At 35.5% G+C, this 25,730-nt stretch overlaps 1 protein-coding gene across 50 annotated transcripts in view; it reads right to left on the bottom strand.

Annotated features, from left to right (window-relative positions):
* KCNMA1 (potassium calcium-activated channel subfamily M alpha 1) overlaps positions 1-25,730 on the bottom strand; it is a 424,339-nt gene that overhangs the window by 162,142 nt on the left and 236,467 nt on the right. For all 50 annotated transcript variants that reach the window (XM_038141591.1, XM_038141590.1, XM_038141595.1 and 47 more), the window contains 2 exons: positions 23,152-23,245; positions 22,105-22,216 (listed from right to left, as the gene is read on the bottom strand). In XM_038141591.1, coding sequence (XP_037997519.1) covers positions 22,105-22,216; positions 23,152-23,245 — 206 coding nt within the window. The remainder of the gene's footprint in view (positions 1-22,104; positions 22,217-23,151; positions 23,246-25,730) is intronic.

Here is a 25,730-nt window from a genome sequence, read left to right as displayed (position 1 = left end):
GAAAATTAATCACAACTTGCTAAATGGATTCAGGGACCTAAATGAAAAGCAATAAAACGAAGCTTAATAATGTTAAATGTCAGATACATTTGCAATTAGAGAATAACAGCTTTGGATCATATTGCTGAAACTGTGAGAGACACATCCCTCTGTTGCACTTCCAGGAGTTCCCACAGTTGCTACGCCTATCCAAAGAGATGTGGTTAGACAGGGAAGGAGAGGATCCTTACTAGCAATCATAAACCTTCCAGCTCTTTTTCATCCAGCTGCTTTCCTCACTCTGCTCCCTATAAACTTTTATGAAAAATGGCTGGAGTGAAAAACATCCTGCCTCTGAAATGTTTTACACTGCATCTGAAGCTAATGGTTAGACCAAGTTAACCATTGCTATGTTTCAAAAAGAAATCTGAGAAACATCTAAGTTAGCAATAAAACCTCTATCTCCAAGCTCTTATAAGGGTTAAGTTATATTTTAATAGTTGAGACATCAAATGATAGATGAAAAATACTATGGGTTCAATGTGTTTTTTGTGGAAAAAGAAAATCATTATAGGTGAAGTTCTGAATTTGCTGCAGCCCACATAATTAAAAAAAAAATCCTTCTGAGAATAGAATTAGGGAAAAAAACCCAAAACACTAGTTTGCTTGGACATTTTTACTACAAAACAGAGCTGGCTTTCAATTATAAAAGCCAAAGGAATTATTACATGGCAAATTAATTACTTCTAGTATCCTAAAGTTTCCTAGACACAAACAGATAATAATCTGCTATAATATTCCTATATGTATTTCATTTTATATGATTGTCACAGAATCATACAATAGTTTGGGTAGGGAGGAATTTTCAAGGTCATCTTGCCCAACCATCCCTGCAATGAGCACCTAGATCAGGTTTCTCAGAGCCCTGTCTGGTTTGACCTTGAATGTTTCCCAGGTTGGGGCATCTACCACCTCTCTGGGCAACCTGTTCCAGTGTTTCACCATGCTCATCCTAAAAAAATTCCTTATCTGTATTCAAAACAACCCTCTGTTCTATTGAAACCATTACCCTTTCTTCTTCTACAGCAGGTTCTGTTAAAAACTCTGCTCCCTTCAGGCACTGAAAGGCCACAATAAGGTCTCCCCAAATCCCTCTTTCCGCCAGGCTGAACAACTCCACCACTCAGCCTTTCCTCACAGAGGGGTCTTGCATCCCCTTTTTTGGGCTGAGGGCCCTAGAGCTGGATGCAGAGCTGCAGGTGAAGAGCTGCAGGTGGGGATCACAGGAATGGAGAAGAGGGTAGAATTCCCTCCCTTGCCCTGCTGCCCATGCTGCTTTGGGTGCAGCCCAGCACACAATTGGCTTTCTGGGCTGCAAATTCCCATTGCTAGCTCATGTCCAGCTTCTCATCTATAAGTATCCCCAACCCTCTGCAAGGGCTGCTCTCAACCCCTTCCTCACCCAGCCTGTGTTGATGCTGGGGGTGGCTCCAAGCCAGGTGCAGGACTCTGTACTTGGCCTTGTTAAGCCTGAGGAAATTCCCACAGATCCACTTCTCAAACTTGTCCAGGTCCTTCTGGATGGCATCCTGTCCCCTCAGGCATGCCAACTGCACCACTCAGCTCTGTGTTTTCTGCACACGTCATGAGAGTGTTCTCAATCCCAGTCTCACAACTGAGACCATGTTACCTCCCCCAGGTCTACCCCCTTACTGAGAACAGAAACAGTTGATATTTGTTTATGCATCAAAAATAGAAAGCAAAATTCACTAATAGGAGAACTAACAAAAAAATTTCCCCTTTCCCAAAGCTTGTTTCAGCTACATATACAAATGTATACAGCTCTCTTTCCTTAGCAAAATTTGGGAATGTTTTTATACAAACAGAGAAGAAGAATTTCTTCTCTTATGTAATATCTACAAAACTGTTTTACATTTAAATGAATATAAGCAAGAGTTGAGAAATGGTTATTTTTTATGAATTACAGTGAAGTCTATTCTAACTTTGCACATTACATGAACCCTGTCTGCTAAAGTTAATTTTAAACTGCTAAACAGAATGCTCAGGAAGTGCTTGCTACTTCCTCTCCATCATGTAACTGAATTTTTTCTTGGCAAAGAGTTTTACATTTGAATTTTCTTATGGGATCTGATTAGAATAGGATGTAATCTGCTATACTACAAATTATACCAAAAAAGAAACCAAAATATTTAATTTCCCCAAAAATCTCTCTAATAAAAGAAAAAATACACAGATAAAATAAAAGAAGGACCTCCTGAGTTTCTCAGTCTTCTGCTTCTAAATGGATGACTAAAATATGCTTAGGATTTGGAGTTCATTTCAGCTGCAATATCCAGAACAAAGCTAAGATATTCATAGACATCAAGACCAGAAAAAAAAACTTTTATGATTATGAACAATATGAACAGACTCCTTAAACAATATGAGACTAAGTGCTTCAGTCAATAGTTTTTGTCTCTAATACAATAATCTGAGTTGTAGGTATGATGATTCAAATAAACCTTCAACTCTTCCACAGGATTATTTTCTTACTGCAAAAATATTTGTTTAGCTACTGTGTTGCCTGTGCAGCAAACAGACCATTTTCAAAATACACTGAAAATATAAAATATGTGTGTAATATTACTTCATATCATGGTGTTCAACCTAAAATCACTAGGACAGACCGCATATTGCCAAAACCCCCTGAAATCATTTTTAAAGAAATCAATTATCCATTCAATAGGAAGAATATGCCATGCTGAACTACCAGGCTACATCTAGAATATAGCAGGAGTACTTTTTTTCTGACTCTTCACTAAGTACCCAGCAAAATGGATGGATTCTTTAGAACAGAATAGCGATCCTGACAAGGCCAATAAGCTATGTGCCAGTAGCAATGCAATTACAGTAGAAATTTTTTTTTATCTATAAAGTTTACAGCAAAGTAAACAGTATTATTTAGAGCTTTATTTGACTTTAAAGGCAAGAGGGTATTTTCCTGTCTGTCAGACAGTTTTGCACTCTCTCTGCTGAACTGATGCTTTCTCTGGATTAATATAGAGCAACCAGGATTAGCTATAGGCTGCAAACCCCAATCCATGCCCCTCCCTTCCCCCCTCCCCCCCAAAAAAAAAGGAAATTTCCCATTTTAAATCTTTAAAGGGAAAGGCAAGGAAATCATGACAATTATATGATTTAAATGAGATTCTAATATATAGAAACAGGAATTGGGATATTTCTTCATTCAACATGAGAGGTCAATTGACAAGAACAGCACCAAGTATTACACTGTTTCTCACCAGTGAGATATGTAATCCCCATCTTACTACCTTAGGCTACTTTTCTTTTTTTTCTGAGACAATACTATGTCCAAAATATTGGTGTAAGGGTTCAATACACAGAGATTCTGCTTACCACTTCTATTCCTGACAAACCATTCACCCATTTATCAGAACAGCATCTTCATCAAACCCACCAATGGCTACTTGCACCCTAGATTTCATTAAGACCACACGGTTTACTGAAGAAAAAAATGCCAGAATCCATATTTTTTTAGAATGCCAGAATCCATATTTTTTTAGAGACACAGGATGGAGGGATAATTTTTAGGATGCAAAATAATCCCATTTTGAACATCTTCACAGAGTGTAGCAGAATTTTCTGAGATCTTACTCCCTGTAGGTAGGCTTGAAAATGAAAGCTCAAAGAAAAAAGACAAGAAGAAATAGAATGGGAGGAAAAGGATCTGTCATTCCTTGGAACCAACCCAGACAAAATATTTTTATACATTTCCCCACCTCTGTTATGCAACAGTACAAGTGGGGGGAATAGCCTACATGAAAAAAATCAATGCTCTATGACCAGGACAGTAAAACTACAATTAAGTTTAGAATAAATCTTTCTGCTGCGCATTCCTTCAACTTGCATTCCTTGTCAACTTTAAATGACAGCAGTTTCAAACAAAATTTCTTGATAACACCAACACTGCAGAATATTACATTCCATCCTTCAATAAAGACTGGATTATTTGATTCTAGGTGAACAATGAACCCCTCCGCTGTGGAGATAGGAGTACCTTGCAGTGTGTAAGTTTGGGAAAAAATTCTTCCTACAAAGCCACTGAAACACTGCAGCTTTTTTTTAAAGTTGAAAAATAAAAAAAAATCTTTTTTAGAAGATACAGTAATACTAGCACCAGAGACAACATAACAAACTACAGTTCTGTAGAAAAAGTTCAGAGTTGGACCTTACCCCAGTATGAGCCGACCCTATAACAAGACACCAAGGAGTTTCGCAAAGTACGTTGCTCTTCCTTTTCAGGGATATTATGTCCAGGTTTGACACGATATCCATTTTTGAACAATTCTCCATGAGATTTTTTACGCCTTCTAGTACTTTTGTACGTTTCTGTACGTGTACCCCCAGAAGGGTTGTGGTAGACTAAAATCTTGCTGGGAATCATGACTGTATCTTCAGCTCCAGAAGCACTGCAAGCAAGTACTGTGATGCAGTCCTCAGTCACAGCATCCACTAACAGCAAAGATGGTCTGAGACAGCTCAGAGTCCTTTCTTTAACAGAACTTCTCTTTGGGAGCAGATTTGTTTAACTGGATACAAGATAAAGTTCCCCTTTACTGGTTGCTATCAAAAGATAATTCAGTATAATCTAGTTCATTTCCGTTAGCTTGAAACAAACAGAATGAATTCAAATACAAAACTCAGCTTGACAAAACAGGCTATCACAAACTGGATGGGCAAAACAAATCACAGAAGCAAGCAGGCAGTGCAGATGCTCCTCTGATCCGAGATGTATTAGAGCTTAAAAGCCATCTTCTATCCGGATATTACCACATAAGCTTCTTTCAGATACATCAAAGAACCACACCCATTGATTCAAAACCCGCAAACGTGATGCTGTTCACTTGGAATGAACAAGTACTCTAGCAAAGAATATAGTTCTTATTGTATGTACGTAAAGGGAATTGTTTACTGTGTATTAGTTTCTTTGGCAAGTTGACATGTCTGTTTTCCAGTTAAAGTTAGTATGCAGAAGGCAGAGGTCACATAACCAGCCAACTCTTACAGGATTTATCGCAGATGAAATTAAAAAACCTCCAACAAATAAACAGAACAACCCTTCCTCCAACCCCTGTTAATGACAGATATGTTATTGAAGGAAAAAGAATTCAAAACAAAATGATTTAGCCATCAAGCATAAGTACGAAGAATAGAGTCCATAGCTCTCTCAAGCACACTTGCTCTATGAATATTCATAAAACTTGAGTTTTGTTCAGTCAACTACCACCTCATTCAATGGATAAAGCTCTACAAATTAAAAGCAATCATCATCTTCCATTACATATGACAGATTTTCTTCATGCATTTTCCTGCTTTAAACATAATACACAAACTTCATTGTGTAAAGCTATCTTCATTTTGAGGAATATGCTTATCGTTTCTTTTTTCTTTTCCTTTTTTCCCCTTGTTTTTTGGCCTCAGAAGACCCACAAATGTAGCAATGCCATCTGGAGTAAATGCAAAGCAGGCACAAAAATAGGCTGCACCATGTGCTTATATAAAATACACAGGATTTCAAAGCATTTTGGAAATGTTATTAAGGGGTGGACTGCCAAATATAAAGGGGATTGTAGTACACAGAAATTTCAAATTATAAGTAACATGCAGATAGTTACTTCTGTGAATCCTTTGCATTGTAACCTTTAACATTACGTTCTTACAAACAATCTGGTTATGTTCCCACTGGCCACAACAGTCAGGTTCCACTGAGTCTATAGGGATGGGTTTTATGTCTGCAGGCTGACAAGCATCCAAGATTTATCTGTAAGCACTTGAATCATTCCTCTCCAACAGAAAAGATTTGCATGGGGTAGTACTTATCTGTGTTACTAATCACATCTTGTACAGCTCAAACTGAATGCACGTCCTACTTAACTTTTTACCATATAAGGTACACTATTTTCCTTTATTTTTGTATTTCCTCTTGACTAGTACGATAATCTTGTTATTATTCAATTTTAAACCTATCATTAGTGTACTTTATACTTAGTACAGCAAATGTTTGGGTGTAGAATCCATTTACGTTGAAAGCCAGGAACGTCTCTCAAGGAAAACAGGACCTAAGTAATAAATAGCAAGAGCCAAGCTGTTTAGTTTACATAACCTATTATTTTGGTTTTAACAATTTGACAATATTCTTTAAACTCCTCAACTTCCTGGCATAGCCAGATTTTATCAATTTTTTTTTTGATCAGTGCACTGCTTAATCTAATGCATACATCAAAATTTGAAAATAAATTAAATGACACAAACTAGAATTAAATCTAAAATAAACCTGCTCAACAAGTTTAAATATATATATATATATAAAAATTTGAGCAGCAGCAGAATGATAGCATATTGTGCTGAGAAGCATTCTTCAACTTCACCGCCAGCCACACAAAGCTGCTGGTATTACTTTCCTGTGCAGACATTTCTGCTTTCCAAATTAATATTTTTTTAGTATTTGGTTCTACAACCCGATTACCCAAGACAGCTTCTTGTTTTCAGTGACGTCTACAGTTTGCTACCATCTATAATATCAATCTATTACTTGGCCAATTTTTTTTTTATGTTAGATGTAAAATAAGATTGCAGAAATTTGTTCTCTGTAGACTAATTTTTTTTTTCAGTTATCCAGAAAAATACCTTTTAGGTATTCTAGCTCAGACGAGCATCTGAGTGAGAGTCTGGAGTCCAATTAAGTACATGAAGGTGGTGCCATCAGTAGGATATCACTGTTTCCTACTCCTGTGAAGGACATGGTCCTTGGCCTCCTAGTCTGAAGCAGACCTAAAACTCCTAAACCCTGTGTAATCAGCAGTACCTGAAATGTCTGCAGTCTGCTCTGAAGTATTTAATCCAAATTAATCAATAAACATTCTGTTATAAAGAGCTCTACAATGACTTTTAACAACTTATTTTGCCTTCAATGAACTCAAACTACTTACAAGTGAAGTTTTTAATATTTTCCACGGAAGCATACCCTTGAAGGACATCACTCCATGACCCTCCTTGAACTTGTCATAAAAATAGATTTACATACTTATGGAAGTACTGCTATAATTAAATGACTACTTGCTTTCAAAGTCCATCCAAATGTGAAGCTATCAAGCTTAAATACTCAGAAGAAGAAAGCCAGAGTTGTCAGCAGCTAAGCTCCACTTTACCTTTGGCTATGCAGGGACTAGAAACTTGCTATACCATCTTGAAGGAGAGCAAGGGAAGATTAGATCCTGCCTTGGAAAACCAATGTAGTGGGTAGAAGTGGGTATCAAATTATTGTCCTTGAAAAGCCTGGTTAGTCATGAGTGATGGATTTTGCTGTGCTTTTGTTGGATACTATTTGCTCACAGTTGTGCTCAAAAACTCAATCTGCAAAAAAACACAAAACACAAGGAAACCTGCCAAGGAGAAACCTGCTTCAGAGAAAAATAACTGTCTTATATTATGTGACTATTCTCTCCATGAAAATTCATTTTTAATTTAATTTACAATAAGTGAACATGGAATTTTCTACATGCTACCTTTCCTCTCTTTAAATTGCTACTTCTGAAATGTAATGCCGTTTGCTGTACACAAAATAGCCCATAAAAGTTTCATTGCTGCTATTTCAAAAATGGTGAAAGTATCATTCATAGAAAAGAAAAAAGAATCTGCTATGTCTGAATTTAAAAGCTCTACAGGTTGGTCAACAACTACTTTTTAGTACAGCTTTGTAGCAACATCTGTGGGTTATGACAAAAGCAGGATAATGCTCATTCTGCCAAGAATTTACCACTCATTAATCTCACTAAATTATTTAGAAGGTAAATTTACAATCCAATCTCGAGTTCCTGAGAAAACACATGTAGTTGCATTATTTATTTTTTATCTCCTAGTCTCAAAGTCTTAAGCTACTAAACCATTTTCAGAAAGCTCGGCATTAGCAAGAATAAAACCAGTCACTCAAATATGTAAACATTCACTTTCCTGCTTTACACCACTTCAGGCAACAACTGTGTCATATTCCATAAACCAAGCAGAGATATAGCCAGTAATAAATGAAGAGCAGATCTTTACATAAAACCAGGGAGCATTAACTTGTAAACATTTTATATTACAAAAGAAGTGTTATCCCACCAAAGTGACATTGATGCCATTTGTAACAAAAGATTGAAACCACAAAGGGAAGAATAACCAGTATTCATATTGACCTAGTGGGTAAAAGAAAATTAAAAAGGCAAGAATTTGTTCAGCTCCCATTTTACTTTTTAATATTACATTTGTGTAATCCTTTCCAGATACTGTGAGTCCATATTTAAAATAGATGGGAAATATGCCTTTTTAAATTCTTTGATTTGGGAAGAAAAAAAATAATTTTACTCTTTACTGATGGTGCTGCTAAAACCAAAATGATCCTTGAAATAAGAGGGTAAACCTCAGCAAGCTAACCTTGCAAAGAAGGTTGCACAGGAGGTGGGAAATTTGGGGATTTCTTTCTAAAGTGACCATTACAACTCAATATAAAAGAGGCTTCCCTTCCTGAAAAATCACAAGTTAGCATCTTATATAATTTTCCCTGGCATTCATCAGGAACAAATTGCACTAAAATCAGGAATATGCTATTTTGAGAGGCTGTAACCATAGGGCAGAACAAATGATAAGAACAAAGGCAAAGGAAGGGCAAAGGCCAGATCTAAAGCCTGACTCATGCTGCAGGAGGTTGATTTAAAAAAAGACTTGCAATTCTGCCTATCTTTGCTCCCGTGAGTCACAAGGCACAGGCCATGACTGCCAAAGAAACAATGAGCATACTATGAAATAGGGCTTGACAAGGAGTCGAGTATTTCACTTCTAATCAACTGGTATGATATAGTGCATCCTATTCAGTGAGCCTCTTTAGCCTTCGAGTTGCACAAGGAAAATAGTTAAAGAATGGATATGAGCATACAAACAAAATAATTAAGAGAAACCAGTTATGAAAATGCTACAGCTCAAAATTCTGTATGTGATTATGATTCAGGTGCAAAAAAACATTAATTCCACTTTCTGACCAGATGGATAACAAATATTCAAAAATATTTATGCTTTTCCTGGTGAAGCAATAACCTTTTACTCAGTGTGCAGAATGATTCCTTGCACATTGTGCAAATTTATATTGTACCAACAATAAACAGGGTATTTCAGACCAGCTGTAGGATTAAGAACTTAGTCATAAAATTCCACAGAAATTAAAGATCATGGTGTTTTGCTTTTTGTAAACACAACTGTTGTTTAGATCCATGCACCATGTTTCAGCATCTCTTATTTCACCCCAATCAGTACTAAAAAATAGTCTTCACCTCCTCACCAGAGCATCATGTTTAAATACGAGGTCTGAGAACTGCAAGTGTTAATTCACCACTAAGACTGAGTCAAGAATAAAGCCAGTAAAAGAAGGAGCATTTAAAACTCCTTAAATTCACATTAGACAGAAAATCTGTGATCTGCCTACTGAGAAGAAAATTCTCGCATTTTCAGGTGCACAGAAATGCTTTCCCTTAAAGGCTGACGCTACCCAATCAATAAGAAAAGACAGTGCACAGAAATTTCACTATCAAAGTAGATTAGAGTCAGTGCCTAGTAAAGTAGGTGTCTGAAATTTTCCTAGAAGACTCTGTTCCTCAAATCTATGTATCATTGGCTATTTTCCACCAAATGCAGCATATTTCTCACAGTATCTGCCCCATATCAATGATATACAATTTTCTCTAGATTAATTTCCCAGGTGAGAGTGAACATGAAAGAATTCAGATGATATTTCCAGATGTTTCTGCTTTTACAGTGCTGATATCTGGACTTGGCCCACAATAGGACGGAAAGTGAAACAACACAGAAAAAAATAAATATGGAATTTAACAAATAAAAGCCCAAATCATACCATTTGCTTTATAAAGGATCCCATCTCCTTTTAATTTACAATCACAATATTACACATGTAGAAACTCAGATGTTCATTGGCTGCCACACCATCATGATATATAGGGCCTGCACACTAGCCACTACGAAAATAACTTCATCTTCAAAGTTAGGATTGTCCCAACCACATTAGCCATCAAGAAACACTTCATTAACTATGCCTTAATAAGTACCTAAATTTCAAATAATGAAATTGCATAAAATATATATAAATTATATATCTACAACACAAATTTTAGTATTTGCTAATAAAATAATTTTATTTTATTTACTTACATCATTAACTAATCACTTCTGGTCGTAATAAAAAATTGAGGTTTTACACCTATTACCTACAGCAGCTCTAACATACATTGGTAAGAACCCCTCCAGGACTTAAGAGTTTTGGTATTAGGGAAGATGAATGTTGAATAGGAAAGATTTTCAAAGGCTGCATTTTGAAAAAGAAAAAAAAAATAATAAATGAGAAGGTTGTGGAAGGTATTCAAACCATATTAGGATTTTATATTTATCTTGCTGTGATTGTTTCTTCTGCTGTCACAACACTTCAATCAATACTTGAACAGAAAAAAGCATCCCAGAACAGAATTAAGTAAAATTGAGCCAACTGTTCAAATGTGAAAATGATCCTCCCTTCACTTTCCACACGCAATGTCAGTGCTCTATTTGGCTACTAATATTCCAATTAGCTCTCAGCAAAAAAAAACCTTCTGCTGTGCTCTGCAGGTATGATCCACACCCCCGAGACTAGTGCCAGCTGCAATTACTCCCTATCTTCAAGCAAATGACACTTTGGATGGCCAAGGTGCTGCAGGGTGGATGAATGAGACGGGCATTAGCTGCTGGCTGCACAGTGCTTGGAAAGGCACCAGTGCACTCTGTAGTGCACCATGAGCTCACCCATATACAAAAACTCTTCAGTTTTGTAGGAAATCGTTCCACATGGTGTGGGGCTGATCAAAGAAAAACACAATCTGCAATTAGGAAGACAATAAAGCTGACAGATAATTTATACTGAGAAGCAGAGTAAGTATGTGATAATGGAGAACTAACAACTGGAGAGTTCTGAGTACCTCAGAAATCTCAAAAAAGCATTTTGCCCTCAGTCATCTGTGCTTCTAAGGGACTACAACAATTTACTTTTGATTATGAAGATTATGGTCGCTAGATATCCCAACTTTAATGCAAAACCTCTTCAAATTGAACTTCATGCTTCAGATAATACACAGCTGATTCATTTCAGCTAAACATCCACAGTGATGTTTCAATATCACTGTTTTAAATAAAACCAGCACTCCTTGAAGGATAATGCTTAACAAAATGCTGCATACTAAACCTGTCCATGTAGCACAGTTCCATCTGCCTTACTTTATAAAAGGTGATTTTAAAAGATGGCAAAATAATTTCCCTGTATAAGTCACCTATAACCACAACAAGAAAATGGCTTTAGAGAGTAAGTTTTATAGCAGTTTTACTTAAGTAGAAGCCCTCATTTTTCTAAGTTTTAACACGATTTTAAAATTAAAAGATGCATTATTCTCTTTTTTTATCTGCCACGTGTTACATGTTTACCAGCAACAAACAAATGAAATTGTCAAGTTAAATATGCTGCTTTTCCGACATTCAGCTTTTGAATCAAAGTTGCATCTGGGGAGATATCATAGGACAACCTGCTTCTGGTAAATGCCTGTACAATTTTGAAGACAAGTTAAGCTTAGATAGCTGAAACTTAAAATACCAAGAAAGTGTAATTTTTTCATTTCATATCCCTTTACAGAAGAGCAGATCACTAGATAGATTTAGAGAGAAATCTTTTGTAACTATATACAAGTTATAAATACAATGTACTGACTTTTATGAAAACAATTAAAAACTAAATGCCTGAATGAAACAAAAATGCGCTCCCAAGTTTAGCAGCATCTTCTTTAACACCGTTACAAGTTAAAAAGTTCCCTGAATAGAAGAAACTAAGAAAAGCAACAAAAAAGTTCCCAAAGGATGCATATCTAAATAACATGTAAATCCCGGCCTCTGAGCATCATTAGCTTTATTGGCAAACTTCTGGCAATCCATTAGGTGAGCCACTGCAGTGCAAGTAGCTATGGAGGAGTCAATAACTTCAGAGATGTTTTTGTGGGGCAGAAATATGCCCTTCATTTTACAGATTGCTCTGATGTGTTTCTATTTTCATTTAGAATTTGAGACAGTGTGATACTGAACACAGCTGAAGGTGATAACGAGGTTAATGAAGGCCAAAGATCTGTGGTGAATCAAGTGAAAGCCCCGTACAATGTACGACTATAAAGACAGAAGTACTAGGGAATGTTAAGCATACAAAAAATTGATGTGAAACAGAGGCAAAATGTGACAAACTATGAAGGATACTGTTCCCTTGACTTAAGTCAATATTGTATGAAACTGCCATATGGTATAAATATCCTGCAATTCAAAACCTCAGAAAAGCCTTAAATATTTCAGCTGTAAGAAGGCTTCCCAAGTTTTACTTCTCTAGATGCAGTATCACTTTGTATAGCAAAAATACTGCAACTGTAAGGACAGAATAGTGGATAAAGGAACAGAATTTCAGCCATCCAGCCATTAATTCTGAAATATCACATGAGCAGGAAGGTAAAAACTTCACAGATTCACAGAATATTCTGAGATGGAAAGGACCCACAAGGATCAAGTCCAACTCCTAGGTATATGGCCCAGACAGGGACCAAACCCACAAGCTTGGTGTTACTAGCAGCAGGCTCTGACCAACTGCTTTTCTCATATTGATACCTGGAGCACTGAAGCACAAGTCATCTTTCCTAACCCAATGGGGTTTGGACCTCTCAGGTGATGGTCAAGCAGTGCATGTAAATGACCATATTAACAAAGTTTCCCCTTTTGAATGTAGAATGATAACAAGAGTGAAAAATCTTAATCAAATTCTCTCTTGACTTTTCTTTTTCATATCTATAAAGTGGAGTGAGATAATTGCCAAAGATTACTGGAAGGATATGAATGATCTAGTTTAAATAAACCTTCAGTCTCAGGTGAGTACATCAGTTCCATCAGAGCCCTTTGATATTCAGAAAAAGCAGACACAAAAGAACTTTCTCAAGTCTTGTATGGAATTCTTAACTTCTAATCTTTCTAGTGAAAGCCCAACTATCTTTGCATCAGTTTATATCAATTCCAGTCTCAACAGGATTTGCTTTTGATTAATTCAGTCTTGTAAAAAAGTCAGGAGGAAATCAGATATGCAGTTTGGGGTTTTTAATTACTTAAACTGAATAATGCATCTTTTCTTAATTCCACATAAACCCAGACTCACGCACCACGGAGCACACTAGAGCACACTAGGTGCTGAATTAATAAGAACTACACAGACATTGCAGTACATTTGGTCCAGGGTTTAGAAGATAAAATAGTCCCTTTGAGCAGTGTTACAGAAATTAGAAATACAAAGTGAGCCAAAGATCAAAAACAGTAACCAGAAATCATGGAACTCATGTGAAAAATGCCAAAATATAACCTGTCAGTCATGTTCTAGGTATAAGGACTTCTAGTTTTGGATTTTGGCAGATATCAATTATATCACTTATAAAGCTGCTTGTAAACAACAAGGATTCAAAGTTGAGAAGATCCCACTCAGCAACAAACTAACTCAGGTTCAAAATATTTAAAAACACAGTTAAAAAACCAGTGGAAGAAACTATGAACGGAATAACTACGAGATAATGTATAAAGACTAGACTGAATGCCTACAAGGAACTATACATATTAACATACCACCTGGGAGTCAAGAAAAGAAATTTTATTTTGAACAGGTCTTTCAGCTGACATAAGATAAGAAACAGTCAAATTTTTTAAAAAATAGAAATCAATCTTATCTCTCATATTACCATTAAAGAAAGTGTGCAAGTCAGTTACATGCTGTAGATAGCTCAAGAAAATTTGGAAATCATCTGACTGATGATAATGTGACACTAAAAGAAGCATTTTTAACTGCCCTTCATTCAAGTAAACACAAATGCCAGAAGACAGAATAAATAATTAAGGGGTTCCTCAGCAGTTGGAGGGAATGGGTTCTCTCCTTTTACAGTATTATTCCATATTCTATTAAAGAGAAAACTCAACAGTCCAGGTAGCCTTCATTTAAGCAGAAGAACTTAATTAGAGTCAGAAAGACCCCTGAAACCATTAGAGAATCCAAGGGCAGACATAAAGTAATTAAACTGATAATAAAAAACAGGATAAAAGCAAAATAGTCTGGTTTTTTCACATAATATCCAGTTATTGAGAACATATTTTAACTGGACAGAAAAAGGATATGGAGAGAATAAAATTATGTAATATCAATTAAGAAATGCAAAATATTTGGCTATTAAAGGAAATTGCAGTGATTTACTTTTCAGCATAAATCCTTTACACTTGCTATTACTATTCTGTTATTATCCTAGAGGGAAGTATGACTGAATTAAATCTGAGCAAAGTTAAAATCCGTTATTATAAACAACTTTGAATTTAGCAGTCAATCTACAACAAAATAGCATTCTGTGTTTCTCAAGCACTAAATTTGGCAGACTGTGATCTTTAACATTTATCGACTGATGTCCAGAAAAAACGTGACATAGAACACCAAGCAACGATGACAACAGAAAATTTGGCTACACCAGCTAATGTAAAGTCTAGCTGCTTACATTCTTTTGTATGAAATATACATAAAAACAGCTTGGCTTACAGCATAGTACCTGAAAATCATGTGCTGAAGAACATTAATATACCTGTAGATGTTCTAAATATTGTAACCCTGAAAGAATACTCAGTGTTTCACTGAAGGGAGGGTTGGTTATATGACAAGAATATCTTACTAGGAATTCTAATTTAGGTCACTTAGATGAAAATACTAATAACATTTACTGTTTTAAAAATAAAAAAAATAATTAAAAAAACCCTCCAAAACAGAAATATATTTTTTTCAGTTTAAAAACAGCAGAACACAAAAAGAATAAAACATTTATGAAATATATTAACCAACCACAGACTTACTGCATTGCAAAGGCATTTTAATCATAGCATAGCATGACTAGAAACATGGTGGATATTTCAGTAATGATGGAGAAAAAGCAGAAGTTTCCCATGCATATTTTATTCCATAACTTAGAAAAAGCCAATCATGTAATGACTGCATACTTGCCTTCCTAATGTGACTAAGAAGACTAAGAAGAATGCAAATAAATACATCTGTTAAGTTAGACATTTCTAAGTCATCATGTCTGGGTAACTTGCATCCAATAGTTTTTCAAACTTTGTGGGCTAGTTAGAGTTGTTTCTAGGCAAGTCTGGCACATGTAGTTTATAGAAATTCCAGAAAAAATTCATGTTATTTCTATAAGCTCAAAAGAAACAGCCATGGACGTATTAATTAATCTCAGACAAAACAAAGAATTCTACTACAAAGGAATTGAGTAGTCAAGATAAGTAATTATATTTAAGTATACATTAAAAAAGCATCATATGCCATTTGCTTTTCCATTAAATGACCTGTTTGAGTGACAGAGCTATAAATACTGATGTAATTTACTCAGCATTGCCATGGCACTCATTAAATGGACTAAACCCCAGGGAGTCTTAAAATGTATCTGGCATGTCTTCCCTGGAAGTCTTGTCAGGAATGTGTTCTTGACCTAAGTTATTTAATATTTCTATTAATATTCTGCCTAATTATGATAAGCAATGGTATATGAGGATGAAATTCTTGATAATGAAGAGAGTAAGTTAGTGACAAGCAAGGCTTGGAATTGTGTAAAGCAGGATGGCAACAAACAACATGCATTCATTTATAGGCAACATTTGCGCATATTTAACTATAAATTTAGGACTGGATTATTTATTTTCTTCCACTGAAGGTACATTCTTGCTCAGTCAGTTATAGATTAAAGAGGTCATGTTAGTCCATCCAGACAGGCAAATACAGTTGGAAGCACTTTTTAAAGCTATATAACTGTTATCAGCTATGATATTAACATCCAACAGCTGCTCAAAATTCAGAAACTAGGACTATTTTTGGGCTAAGCCTGCCACTCATTCACACATGAAAAAAAATCAAGATGCCCCCCTGCCTATCACCCCTCACCATCAGAGCAGAATTAAAATCAGAATGTTATTGGGGTCATTTTTCTGTGCAGTGTTAAGTACCACTCACAGAGACAGACTGGGAACAGTTGATTTAAATTCTCCTGTTTGCTTTGAGTTCACGGAGGTAGGGAAGCAAGAACACAGTTTCTAGGCATGTCAGATGACAGACACTAATGACACTTGAAACTAGTGCTGTCCCTGTGTTTCTGCTCTGCTCCAGTATCTTTTGGCTACTTGTTTGACTTCTCATCAGTGGAGGAGAGAGGAGAAGAGTATCATCACAAAAGAATGCAACAATATCCATAAATATCTGTCATGGATTTGTCAAATAAATACTGGTCACAAGGTTACCTTCTGGTCTTAACATTGCAGCAACTCAAAAGCCTGTTGGGAAGTAAGTATTACTTTAACTGGGGCCCTATCAAAATATACATGCTCTGTGAAACCTAAACTGATTAAGGTGCCTAGAAAAAAGCAAAAAAAAATTGTCTTCAATAGAATGCCAATGTAATACAGTCCATTCAATGACAGATTACTGACAAATCACCAAGCACACTGATCATTCAAAACTCTTTTCATTAAATTCATCGATACCAGTTTGAAGGCATTTGAAGTGTAGAAAGAAATGTTATCATATATAAAAGCAGTACACATGCACACATACGTAAAATAAAATTCTTCTAGGAAATTTTAGAGAATTTGGCTTCTATTATATATAAAATAATGCATAATTTAAGGAAAATTACCAAAAAATACATCAAAGATGTATAAAAGATACTCGTTTTGTAAGAAATATTGTAGAATTTTGATGTGCATTCAAAGGTTCTACCAATAGATGGCAGAAATGCACAAGACTTGATAAAGTTATTGCAAATTACTGCAAATTTAAGGTGCTGAGCAAGGGAGCTTTGCAACCTGTAGATGCACCAAAATCCAGTAAACGAATGCAAAGTCAAAGTGGTATCCATATAACCAAGTTATCACAGGGCTTCTTCATGTCAGTGCAACTCAATTCCATTAAACTATCTAAGGTTTCCAAGAGGAATAAAGTGTTCTACAGATTCAAATATGCATTCAGGCTGAGCTGTTCTGTAGAGATTATGGCAAGAAAGTCTACAGGGCATTAAAACAAATATTGTTTTCATGTACAGATTTTTAAATAAAGCTTCATCTGGAGGAATATTTGCTGGATGGGCAGAAGGCTTCACACCATCACCTTAACTACCTTAATAAGACATCTCTAAACCAATTTCATTCTCTGATTCAACAAGAAAGCTGAATTTCCACCAGAGTTGCTGGAAATATTCTTCTCTGACCAGACACTGATACTGAAACCACAAGTCTCATCCAAAATTAATTGACATGTCTGGAACAGGACCAGGACAGAATTTGAGCAGACACTGGAAAAAGGATTCCCTTCCCAAACTGCACTCATCACCACCTGAAGAGATTTGTTCTCTATGCTTTACATGTGTCTGTATTTGCATCTGTTGTCTCTCTTCTTTACCCCACTATAAATCTCAAATTATTTCCTAAAAAAGAAGTTCAGCATCAGCAGCAACTTAGACTAAAAGGTATGTCAGGGACAAAGGATGAAGAAAAAATCTTCTGGATAATAGAATTTATAGGAATCACACAGTTTCTACCACTTGATGTTCTGTACAGTAGAATAGATGGAACATACAGTCAGAAAAAGGAAGTAAGATTGTTTCAAAGACCTTTTTTATCTTTAATTTCTGGATTCAACAATAAGATACTATCAAATTCACATATTATGTTATATTAATAACTTTGTATTAATATCACAATCTAAGGCTGATTGTTCCTCACATATTCTTGTTGTGTTCAGTCACATATTCTTGCAAATGTGAAGCCAAGATCATATTTCTTATGTTAAATCCCCATCTAACAATACAATCCTGTCAAGGCAATTTAGTTCAGTACAGTCAGATCATAAAATCAATATTTCTTTTTTCATAAGCATAAAAGTACATGATTAAAGGCATTTCAGTTATTTGAATTGGCTTTGCTATCACAGAAGATAGAATTATGGTTTTAAGTGTGTAAAGTGTTATTGAGTCTTTACTAAGTAAAACTGCAAGACATTCACTTGTTGTAGGACTCTCCAATTTTTCAGACTGCAAGCTATCCAAAGGAAAAAAGTTCTGAATCTGAAACTTAGCTAGGATACTCAAATTATGACAACTTTGTAAAAAAAACCCAAACCTTTACCATACCATTATTTCTCCTGTTGCAAATTCCTTTCTGTCCAACAACCCTTTTAGCCTACCTTCACTTAAACTATAAACAAAATACAGAAACTCAGCAATGCACTGAAATAATTTGGTTGAAATTCACTGTCAAAATCACTGGTAAATCATTCTTTCCTTGGGAAGATTCTCTCCACTCTGTAGAATCCTGCACCTGGAGAACTGTCCTACCATTATCAGAAAGTTTCTTGTATAGAGTTGTGCAAGCAATAAATATGATTTGATAAAGCACAGCTGTAGCTTATGAGCAAGTATCTACACAAATGCTACTGTTTGCAAAACAGTGTTGGAAAAGAGTCATGGGGGATCTAGATGCAAATGAGCATCCAAAACCACATTGATGTTCATATCTATACAGTTAGCAAGTCAGAATATAAGAAATTTTTATATAGCACATAAGAAATTTTTATATGATAAAGCACTGTACATCACTGAATTATATAGATTCATTAAAAGTTTCTTTCCTATCTGTACTTCCCCCAATTTTTCAATAATATGTAGCTCTTTCCATATGCCAAATGCATTCTTTTCATATGCTTCATTTCCTTATGCTGTCCTGTGCATGCAAAAATGATACCACAGAAATCCTTTCTGAAGGATTTACCAAATCTAAAAATCTGATATTTTGCAGATTTGAACTGCTGTCTTGCCTTCAGCTTTACTTTAGACATTGATCATAAGAACATTCCTAGAAACCTTTTGAAAAAGCATAATCTGATCGGTCTTTCAATATCAAATGTTGTCTGCAAACTGGAATTGAGGTAGAAGACTAGACTTGAAACATCCTTTATGAATACTGATTGAAAATTTAATTCATATACAGGATTTCAAGATGCAAAAATGTATGTAAAGAACAGCTGAATACAAAAGAGTATTGGGGAAAGGAGAAGGCTTCACATACTAAGAGCTACATAAGAGGTGAATGATGGCATTCCTGAGCTAGCATAAGAACAGAAAAAGTCCACTGGCTTTCCATTACCATACATGAACAGATGGTACATCCAGAGCACATCCTCTGCTATGCTTCACTTTCTGTAATGCTTATCTTTCTGTAAGCATTTACTACTCCAAAGGCAAAGTTTATTATTTATTTAGGATAGTTTGGTTTCTTTAAAATACTGCTCAAACTGTGGGTCTATGCTGATACTAGTCAGTTAGCTAAACCAGACAGCTCTTGTAGAATTGGGCATTCAGAGAGCCACATTGGGATCTTTGATTCTGCCAAGTACTTCAATGAACTCATTACAGCTGACTGACATGAATCAATAATGAAATAAACTGGAAAGACCCCAATGCACAATACATTCCAGATGGTGCATTTTATTTTGGCTCCTAAATGATCTTGAAATCTAAAGTGTACAAAAGAAACCTGCTAAATCATTAAGAAATTTTTAAAATGTGCCAATGTTGAATGATTTTCACATTGCCTAACCTTAAACCCTCTCTATTTACTTGCCTCACTAAAAGGCAAACCTCCCTGCTAATCCTACATACTCATGGGAACAAAATGTGCAAAACCCTCAACTTAAACGTTCTGAATCCCCCTCAGCAGAAGGATATCTCTCTCAATTGCAATATTTATATAAAAGAAAAAGGTAAAGTAGCCATCTAACCTGAAACTAAATAATATGGTCTAAACACACTCCCTTTCTCCCTACTCACACACTCAGTCCTACCACGGTATTACCTACACGTATGATTTGAGCCCTACAGGCAGTAAATTTGGCCATCCCTTTCAAAGGTGTCAAAAGGAATACATAGGCTTCATTAATACGCTTCAATATACTCACTTAAAAATTCTTTCATCGCAGCTTCTCAAAATACCTTGCTAGTCCTAATTAAAGCTATGTTAGGAATTCAAACAATTCATATTTTTGAATTAGTGAATGATTTTACTAAGGATGATTTATCTAAAATGAAAACCCCTCAGGAAGCAGGTGCAAAGCTAAAACATTGTAAATATGTTACTCCTAAGATGACTACATTAAAAAACACATCAGATTTTTGCCTCAGCAGGTGATAAATGTCTCAGGGGATTCCAGGAGGAAACAGGAAAAGTGGGGCTATAAACAAGAAATCAAGATAAAGTGATGTTGGTGTCATTAAGAGATATGGAAACCCATTCAACCCTATGAATGCTTAACTCTTCCTGAAAACTGACATAAACTTATGAAATCTATGCAGCAGAAACTGCTAAATGTGCAAACGCTCTCATTATCCCTGTCAGTACTGTTAGTTGGATTGCTGTGTCACCATGAGTCAGTCAATTACGCAGTCACTTTCATGAAGGGTATTCATTCCAAATAATTATCTCTGCCTCATTTCCCAGAGTTTGTGGTCTTGCTACTTTCTCATTTCATATTCCTTTTCAATGGATACTGTGATTCTGCTAATTCTCTCAGATAGCCTTAATCTCCAAGGATTTCAATCTCAAAGTTTTTGGGAAACTCTGATACATCCCATACAGGAGTGAAAATCCATCCCTTTAATTCACACAATGCAAGGAATCCGAGATAAAGTTATAGCTACTAAAATCGGCAATTTTCTTTCAAGGATAAGCACATTTTTTACTTACCTACCTTCTTTTTAAATTTTATTTCCTATCATAATGTGGAACCGTATGACATTTTCTCTTTCAAAAAGCCTTAGTTTTCCATATATGACAGAAGTGATATGTGATAAAGAGAGTAATCATATGAGGATGTGTAGTGATCTTTTCTGGCAGTTTTACTGCTTTCTTCCCTAGCATACTAATAACTACTGATATGACCTTTACTGTGGTTATAAATTTACTGAACTCTTTCCATAAAAAAATCATCAATAATTTTTGTATCTTTGCACTTCTGTGTTAAGATGAAAATATTACAAGACTATTAAAGACCCTCTGGTTTATTTTATTTTCCATATGAAACATTTAAGATAACTATTCTCTTTAGTTTTCAGGGACAATGAGTGCCTGTATTTCTGGAGGAATGAAGTGTCAACTGTGAGGTTTCATACGTTGTCTAAAGACTTGCCAGTCACAAAGTATGCCATTTTTACGATGTTTTCTCTGAATAAAAAAATCATGACATTTGACGTTCATTTTTCCTAATGAAAGTGCATATAACACTTGTACAAGAAACTCCATTTGGCACATTATGGATGTTTTGAATTGAGTGTCCTCCCTATTTCATTTTGCATTCTCTTTTACATGTGGCATACCTTTTCTAATGCATTCCTAGCAGTCCAGCAAAAATATGAAGTGTCTAAATGTACCTTCCAAATCAGTCACTTCAGTGGATTCAAAATTTAGCCACACGAGCTTAAAAAATGCAATGAGAATATATTGATTTCATTGTGAATGAAACATGATTTGTCAACGACAATGATCCATGGCAATCCAGTTCAGTGAATGAATGAACTAGATCATCTGTTCAGGTTGCAAGCTGAGACAAATCAAATTGATGGTTTGATAAAGGCAAGCTACTGTTACACAGTACTTCCAAAATTGAGTTCTCCGCCACTTAGAGTAGGAGACTATACTAATGAGTTGAAAACAAAACGGATATAGCAAGTGCTTTTTCCGACAAAATCCACCTTCCTGCTTAAAATTCACTTCAAAAACTACTTTGGTAACATTCTTCTATTTACACAAGGACATAAGATGAAGAAATTCTCCACCCAAATGTGCAAAGTTGAAGTAATTTTATAACAAGTATTTTAAAGGTTAAACTATTGTACTTACCAAGCCAACTTCTGTTTAAATATACTGACACAAACACTGGAGGGACCGTGAAGAAATCTACCACTGAATTAACTTCTAGCCAAAACCATAGCTTGTCATTGGCTGCTATAAACTGGAGAGAAAAAAAAAAAGAGGGGAAGAGATGAAAGAATCAGATTATTATCATGCTGATTGCAGGTATCTGTTCTAAAATATTAAGCTCAAAAGGTAGTGTAGTAACTGATGTTTTAGGTCCGTCCAGACAAAACATGTCTCACTGGAAAGAAGTCTGTATAGCGAATCCCTTGATAACAACACTGAGATTAAAATGAAAGGTCTAACTAGAAAGATAGATCATCTGTGTTATTGGTTGTAATATCTGTGCTGAAAATACTTTATCCACATTTATTGACAATGCATCAGTGATATTAGAAAAGTGTAGGCAATTATAAAGTATTTTGAAGCACATCCCCTTTGTTCCAGCACACCAAATATGCTGGTAGTAGTCTTATCATGCATTTGCTGTTCACAAATTTCTCAATACAGGGTGGTTTACACAGAGTCCCATTATTACATGCCCTGAGGAGATCAGCAGGGTGACCCCTAAAAGGCATAGCTCAGGACTGTAGCAGCACTTCAGGCATGGAACCACAGATGTGGTCTTTTCTCTCTCCTGAACAGAAAATCAGCCCAGGGAAACTGGCAAGCTTAGATGCCAAGGGCATCATAGTTAGAACTTGCCTATGTGCCTAAATAAGCTGAAACTACCATTCACATTTGATTAATAATTAAAAAGTAATGAAAAAGTTTGCTCTATATAAACATTAAATGTACAATTTATACAAATAAAGGGAAAAAACTGAGTGTACCATGAAGATATTTAACGGAGCAGTTCTATCTAAGTCTTAAAACTTTGACTTACACATTTCAAATCAATGCTAATTTTTTTTGCGTTAAAGAAGATATTAATTGTCCTTCTTTCATAGAGAATACAATCTCTATTTCAATCACCATATACAGCAGTTGCCTTCCCTCCCTGCCTCTTGCTGCCCAAGACACGCTACTTACACGCAAGCCGAAGTAGAGTAGGAAGAACACATTGAAAGCCATGTCGATCTGTAATGTGAAATCTTTGTAGAAATTCTGGCAGGATTCTATTGGGCTATTTGAAAGACAAAGAAATCAGAATAAACTGTCAGTATGTGAGTTTCTACTCTGCTGAAAATTGTTTGCATTTCATTAAAGACCTTGATTCAGAAATCATGTTTCTGTTTTCCAGTCGTTTACAAGATACAAGCAAGCATTTCAAAGGAACTACTTCATTCATTCAGTTAGTCATTCATACAGTATTTATATTCACCTCTTCAGGTAATATTTGAGAATTAACATGCAGATACCTTTAGGAGAGGACAAGCAGGAGAATACCTCAGGATTGCTTAACCCCACATTAACCCTTAAAGAACTGACTTCTTTCTAAAGGAGACACACCTATGATACTTTAGGAAGAAACCTAACAAGTACACAGGTACGGTGAAACATTACATGCTTTTAATTCATAAAACCTTTAACAAAAAATAGTTGCTTAGGAATACATTACCCATTAGCAACCTGGAGTACTTAGTCTTGTAGAATCCCTTGTTTATAAAAAGTTGATTGGATTTTTTTTTTCTTTTTCTCACTTCTTTTTTTTTGTGTGGCCATTTAGTGTACTTTATGTACAGTACTATGAACTGAGTAGAAAAGCAGCATAGCCCACTGGTAAAATTAAATAACAAAATAAATTGAAGAATTTGAAGCAGTACTCTAAGGGTTAATTTCTGCATGCAGGTTAATTAAAATACCCTTGTGTATATCAGGCAGCCATTGCAAATTTTAGCTTCTTATTTTATGCTCTATTTGACACTGGGACAGTTTCAAAGCTTGCTCTATACAAACTGGTACTTTATAAATATACTTTTATCTAAGGAAGATGGTAATTTCCATAAGTATCATCAGTGATTTATTTGTAAGGTTGAAGCCACAGTCCAATGTTGTAGTCATAGACCAAAGTGAAAATCATGTCCCAATATATGTTGATGTACATACTATATATATATAATGTCCCACCATATATACATATATATACACACATATATTGCAAATGATCATGTGTTCATCACAACTGTAATAGAGGGAAACTAGAACATAGATCATTTGAACATTTGGAGCCTTAGAAAACTCCTTTTAGAAAAGCAGAAATTTGTTGGCTTTCTAGATCAAATAAATCACTGAACATGAATGTAATACCAGTTAGTATAGCAGTAGTTCTGCAAATATAATGCTAGACTGCTCAACAAGCAAGATTCTATGCGTTATGAATGTCAGGTACCTAACTTAAGGCATAAAGGAAATTACCTGGACTACCAGGTCATTACACATGCAGCCAAATTTTCCATTCCTTGTATACATTTCAGGTCAAACAAGTTAATTACAGCATGCTCTTTCCTGTCTCTAGATGCATGAATGTATACAGCAAAATTCTCCTTGATGTACAATAGTTTCATATTTTAAGAAGCCTCAGTGCTATAGGAAATTTTATTAAAACTGTTTTTCAAAGGCTATTTGAAAAGGCATTGAAGTTACGAGATACTTCTGTTATAGTTCAAATAAAATTGATTTACAAGAGCAGGCAGAAGGGAAGAGAAGCCATATGTTAACATACAGGAGAGCAGACAATACCTCATATTTACAAACACAGTTTTAGCTACAAAAACAGTGGATGTAATTTGAGAACCCAACTGGATAATTTTCTGTACGGCACTAATGAGAACAAAGGATTTTGTCAAAATAAGGTAGGCCACACACTGAGTCACAGTGCACCTTACCAACAGGATGTACAGAGGAACAGAATCAACAGCCCCGCACCAACCATTAACTCCAGGTTAGGTTCTTTCAAAAGCTGGAGAATTTCACTGAAGCTAATGGAATTTCAGAAGCTTATAACCAGGATAGAGAGCAATTTTTAGTTAAGTTCAGCTAAGGTTGCAGCTAACAGTTCTACTTATGTGTCACTGTCCTTTACAAAAACCTACAAGATCTGAAAAATTACCTAATGCATAATACATTTTTTTTTCTTTTTGCAAAACACTTAGCACGGTGGATGACAATTCTGATTTATGACTTTTGTTCACCTAATACCAAAACCGCTGTTTCTGCTAGTCATATCCTTTCAATTTCCTTCATTTCAGAGAGCATCCCTCTCTTTCAATGTTTAAGTTGTCCATTTCAAAGACAAACACAGCATCCTTTTTTCTTATTTCAAATGATGATTGTGTCAGGAGGACATGACACTGAAGAAATTACCAATTTTTTTCACAGATGGATTATAAAAGATTTTAAATGTTCTAAATTAAACTTTCAGTCTGGATTTTTTATTTTTCTTTTCACCAGTAGCTGACACTGAGCTGGCAAAAAAATATGACCACTAATGTTTATCATTGCACAATTCAGTCTGCTGCAGAAAGGAAGCCAATTTGAAACTCGTCTTTACACTGAGTTTCCCAAACCAGAAGTGCTGTAAGTACTTCTTAGCAGTGCACTAGGATCTCCACAACCAGTAATAATACTAATAAAACTCCCTGGTTTATATGAAAATCATAAGGCATATC

The sequence above is a fragment of the Motacilla alba genome, chromosome 6, assembly GCF_015832195.1.
Source record: "Motacilla alba alba isolate MOTALB_02 chromosome 6, Motacilla_alba_V1.0_pri, whole genome shotgun sequence".
NCBI classification, from domain to species: Eukaryota; Metazoa; Chordata; class Aves; order Passeriformes; family Motacillidae; genus Motacilla; species Motacilla alba.
This window is presented reverse-complemented; position numbering and strand designations above follow the sequence as displayed.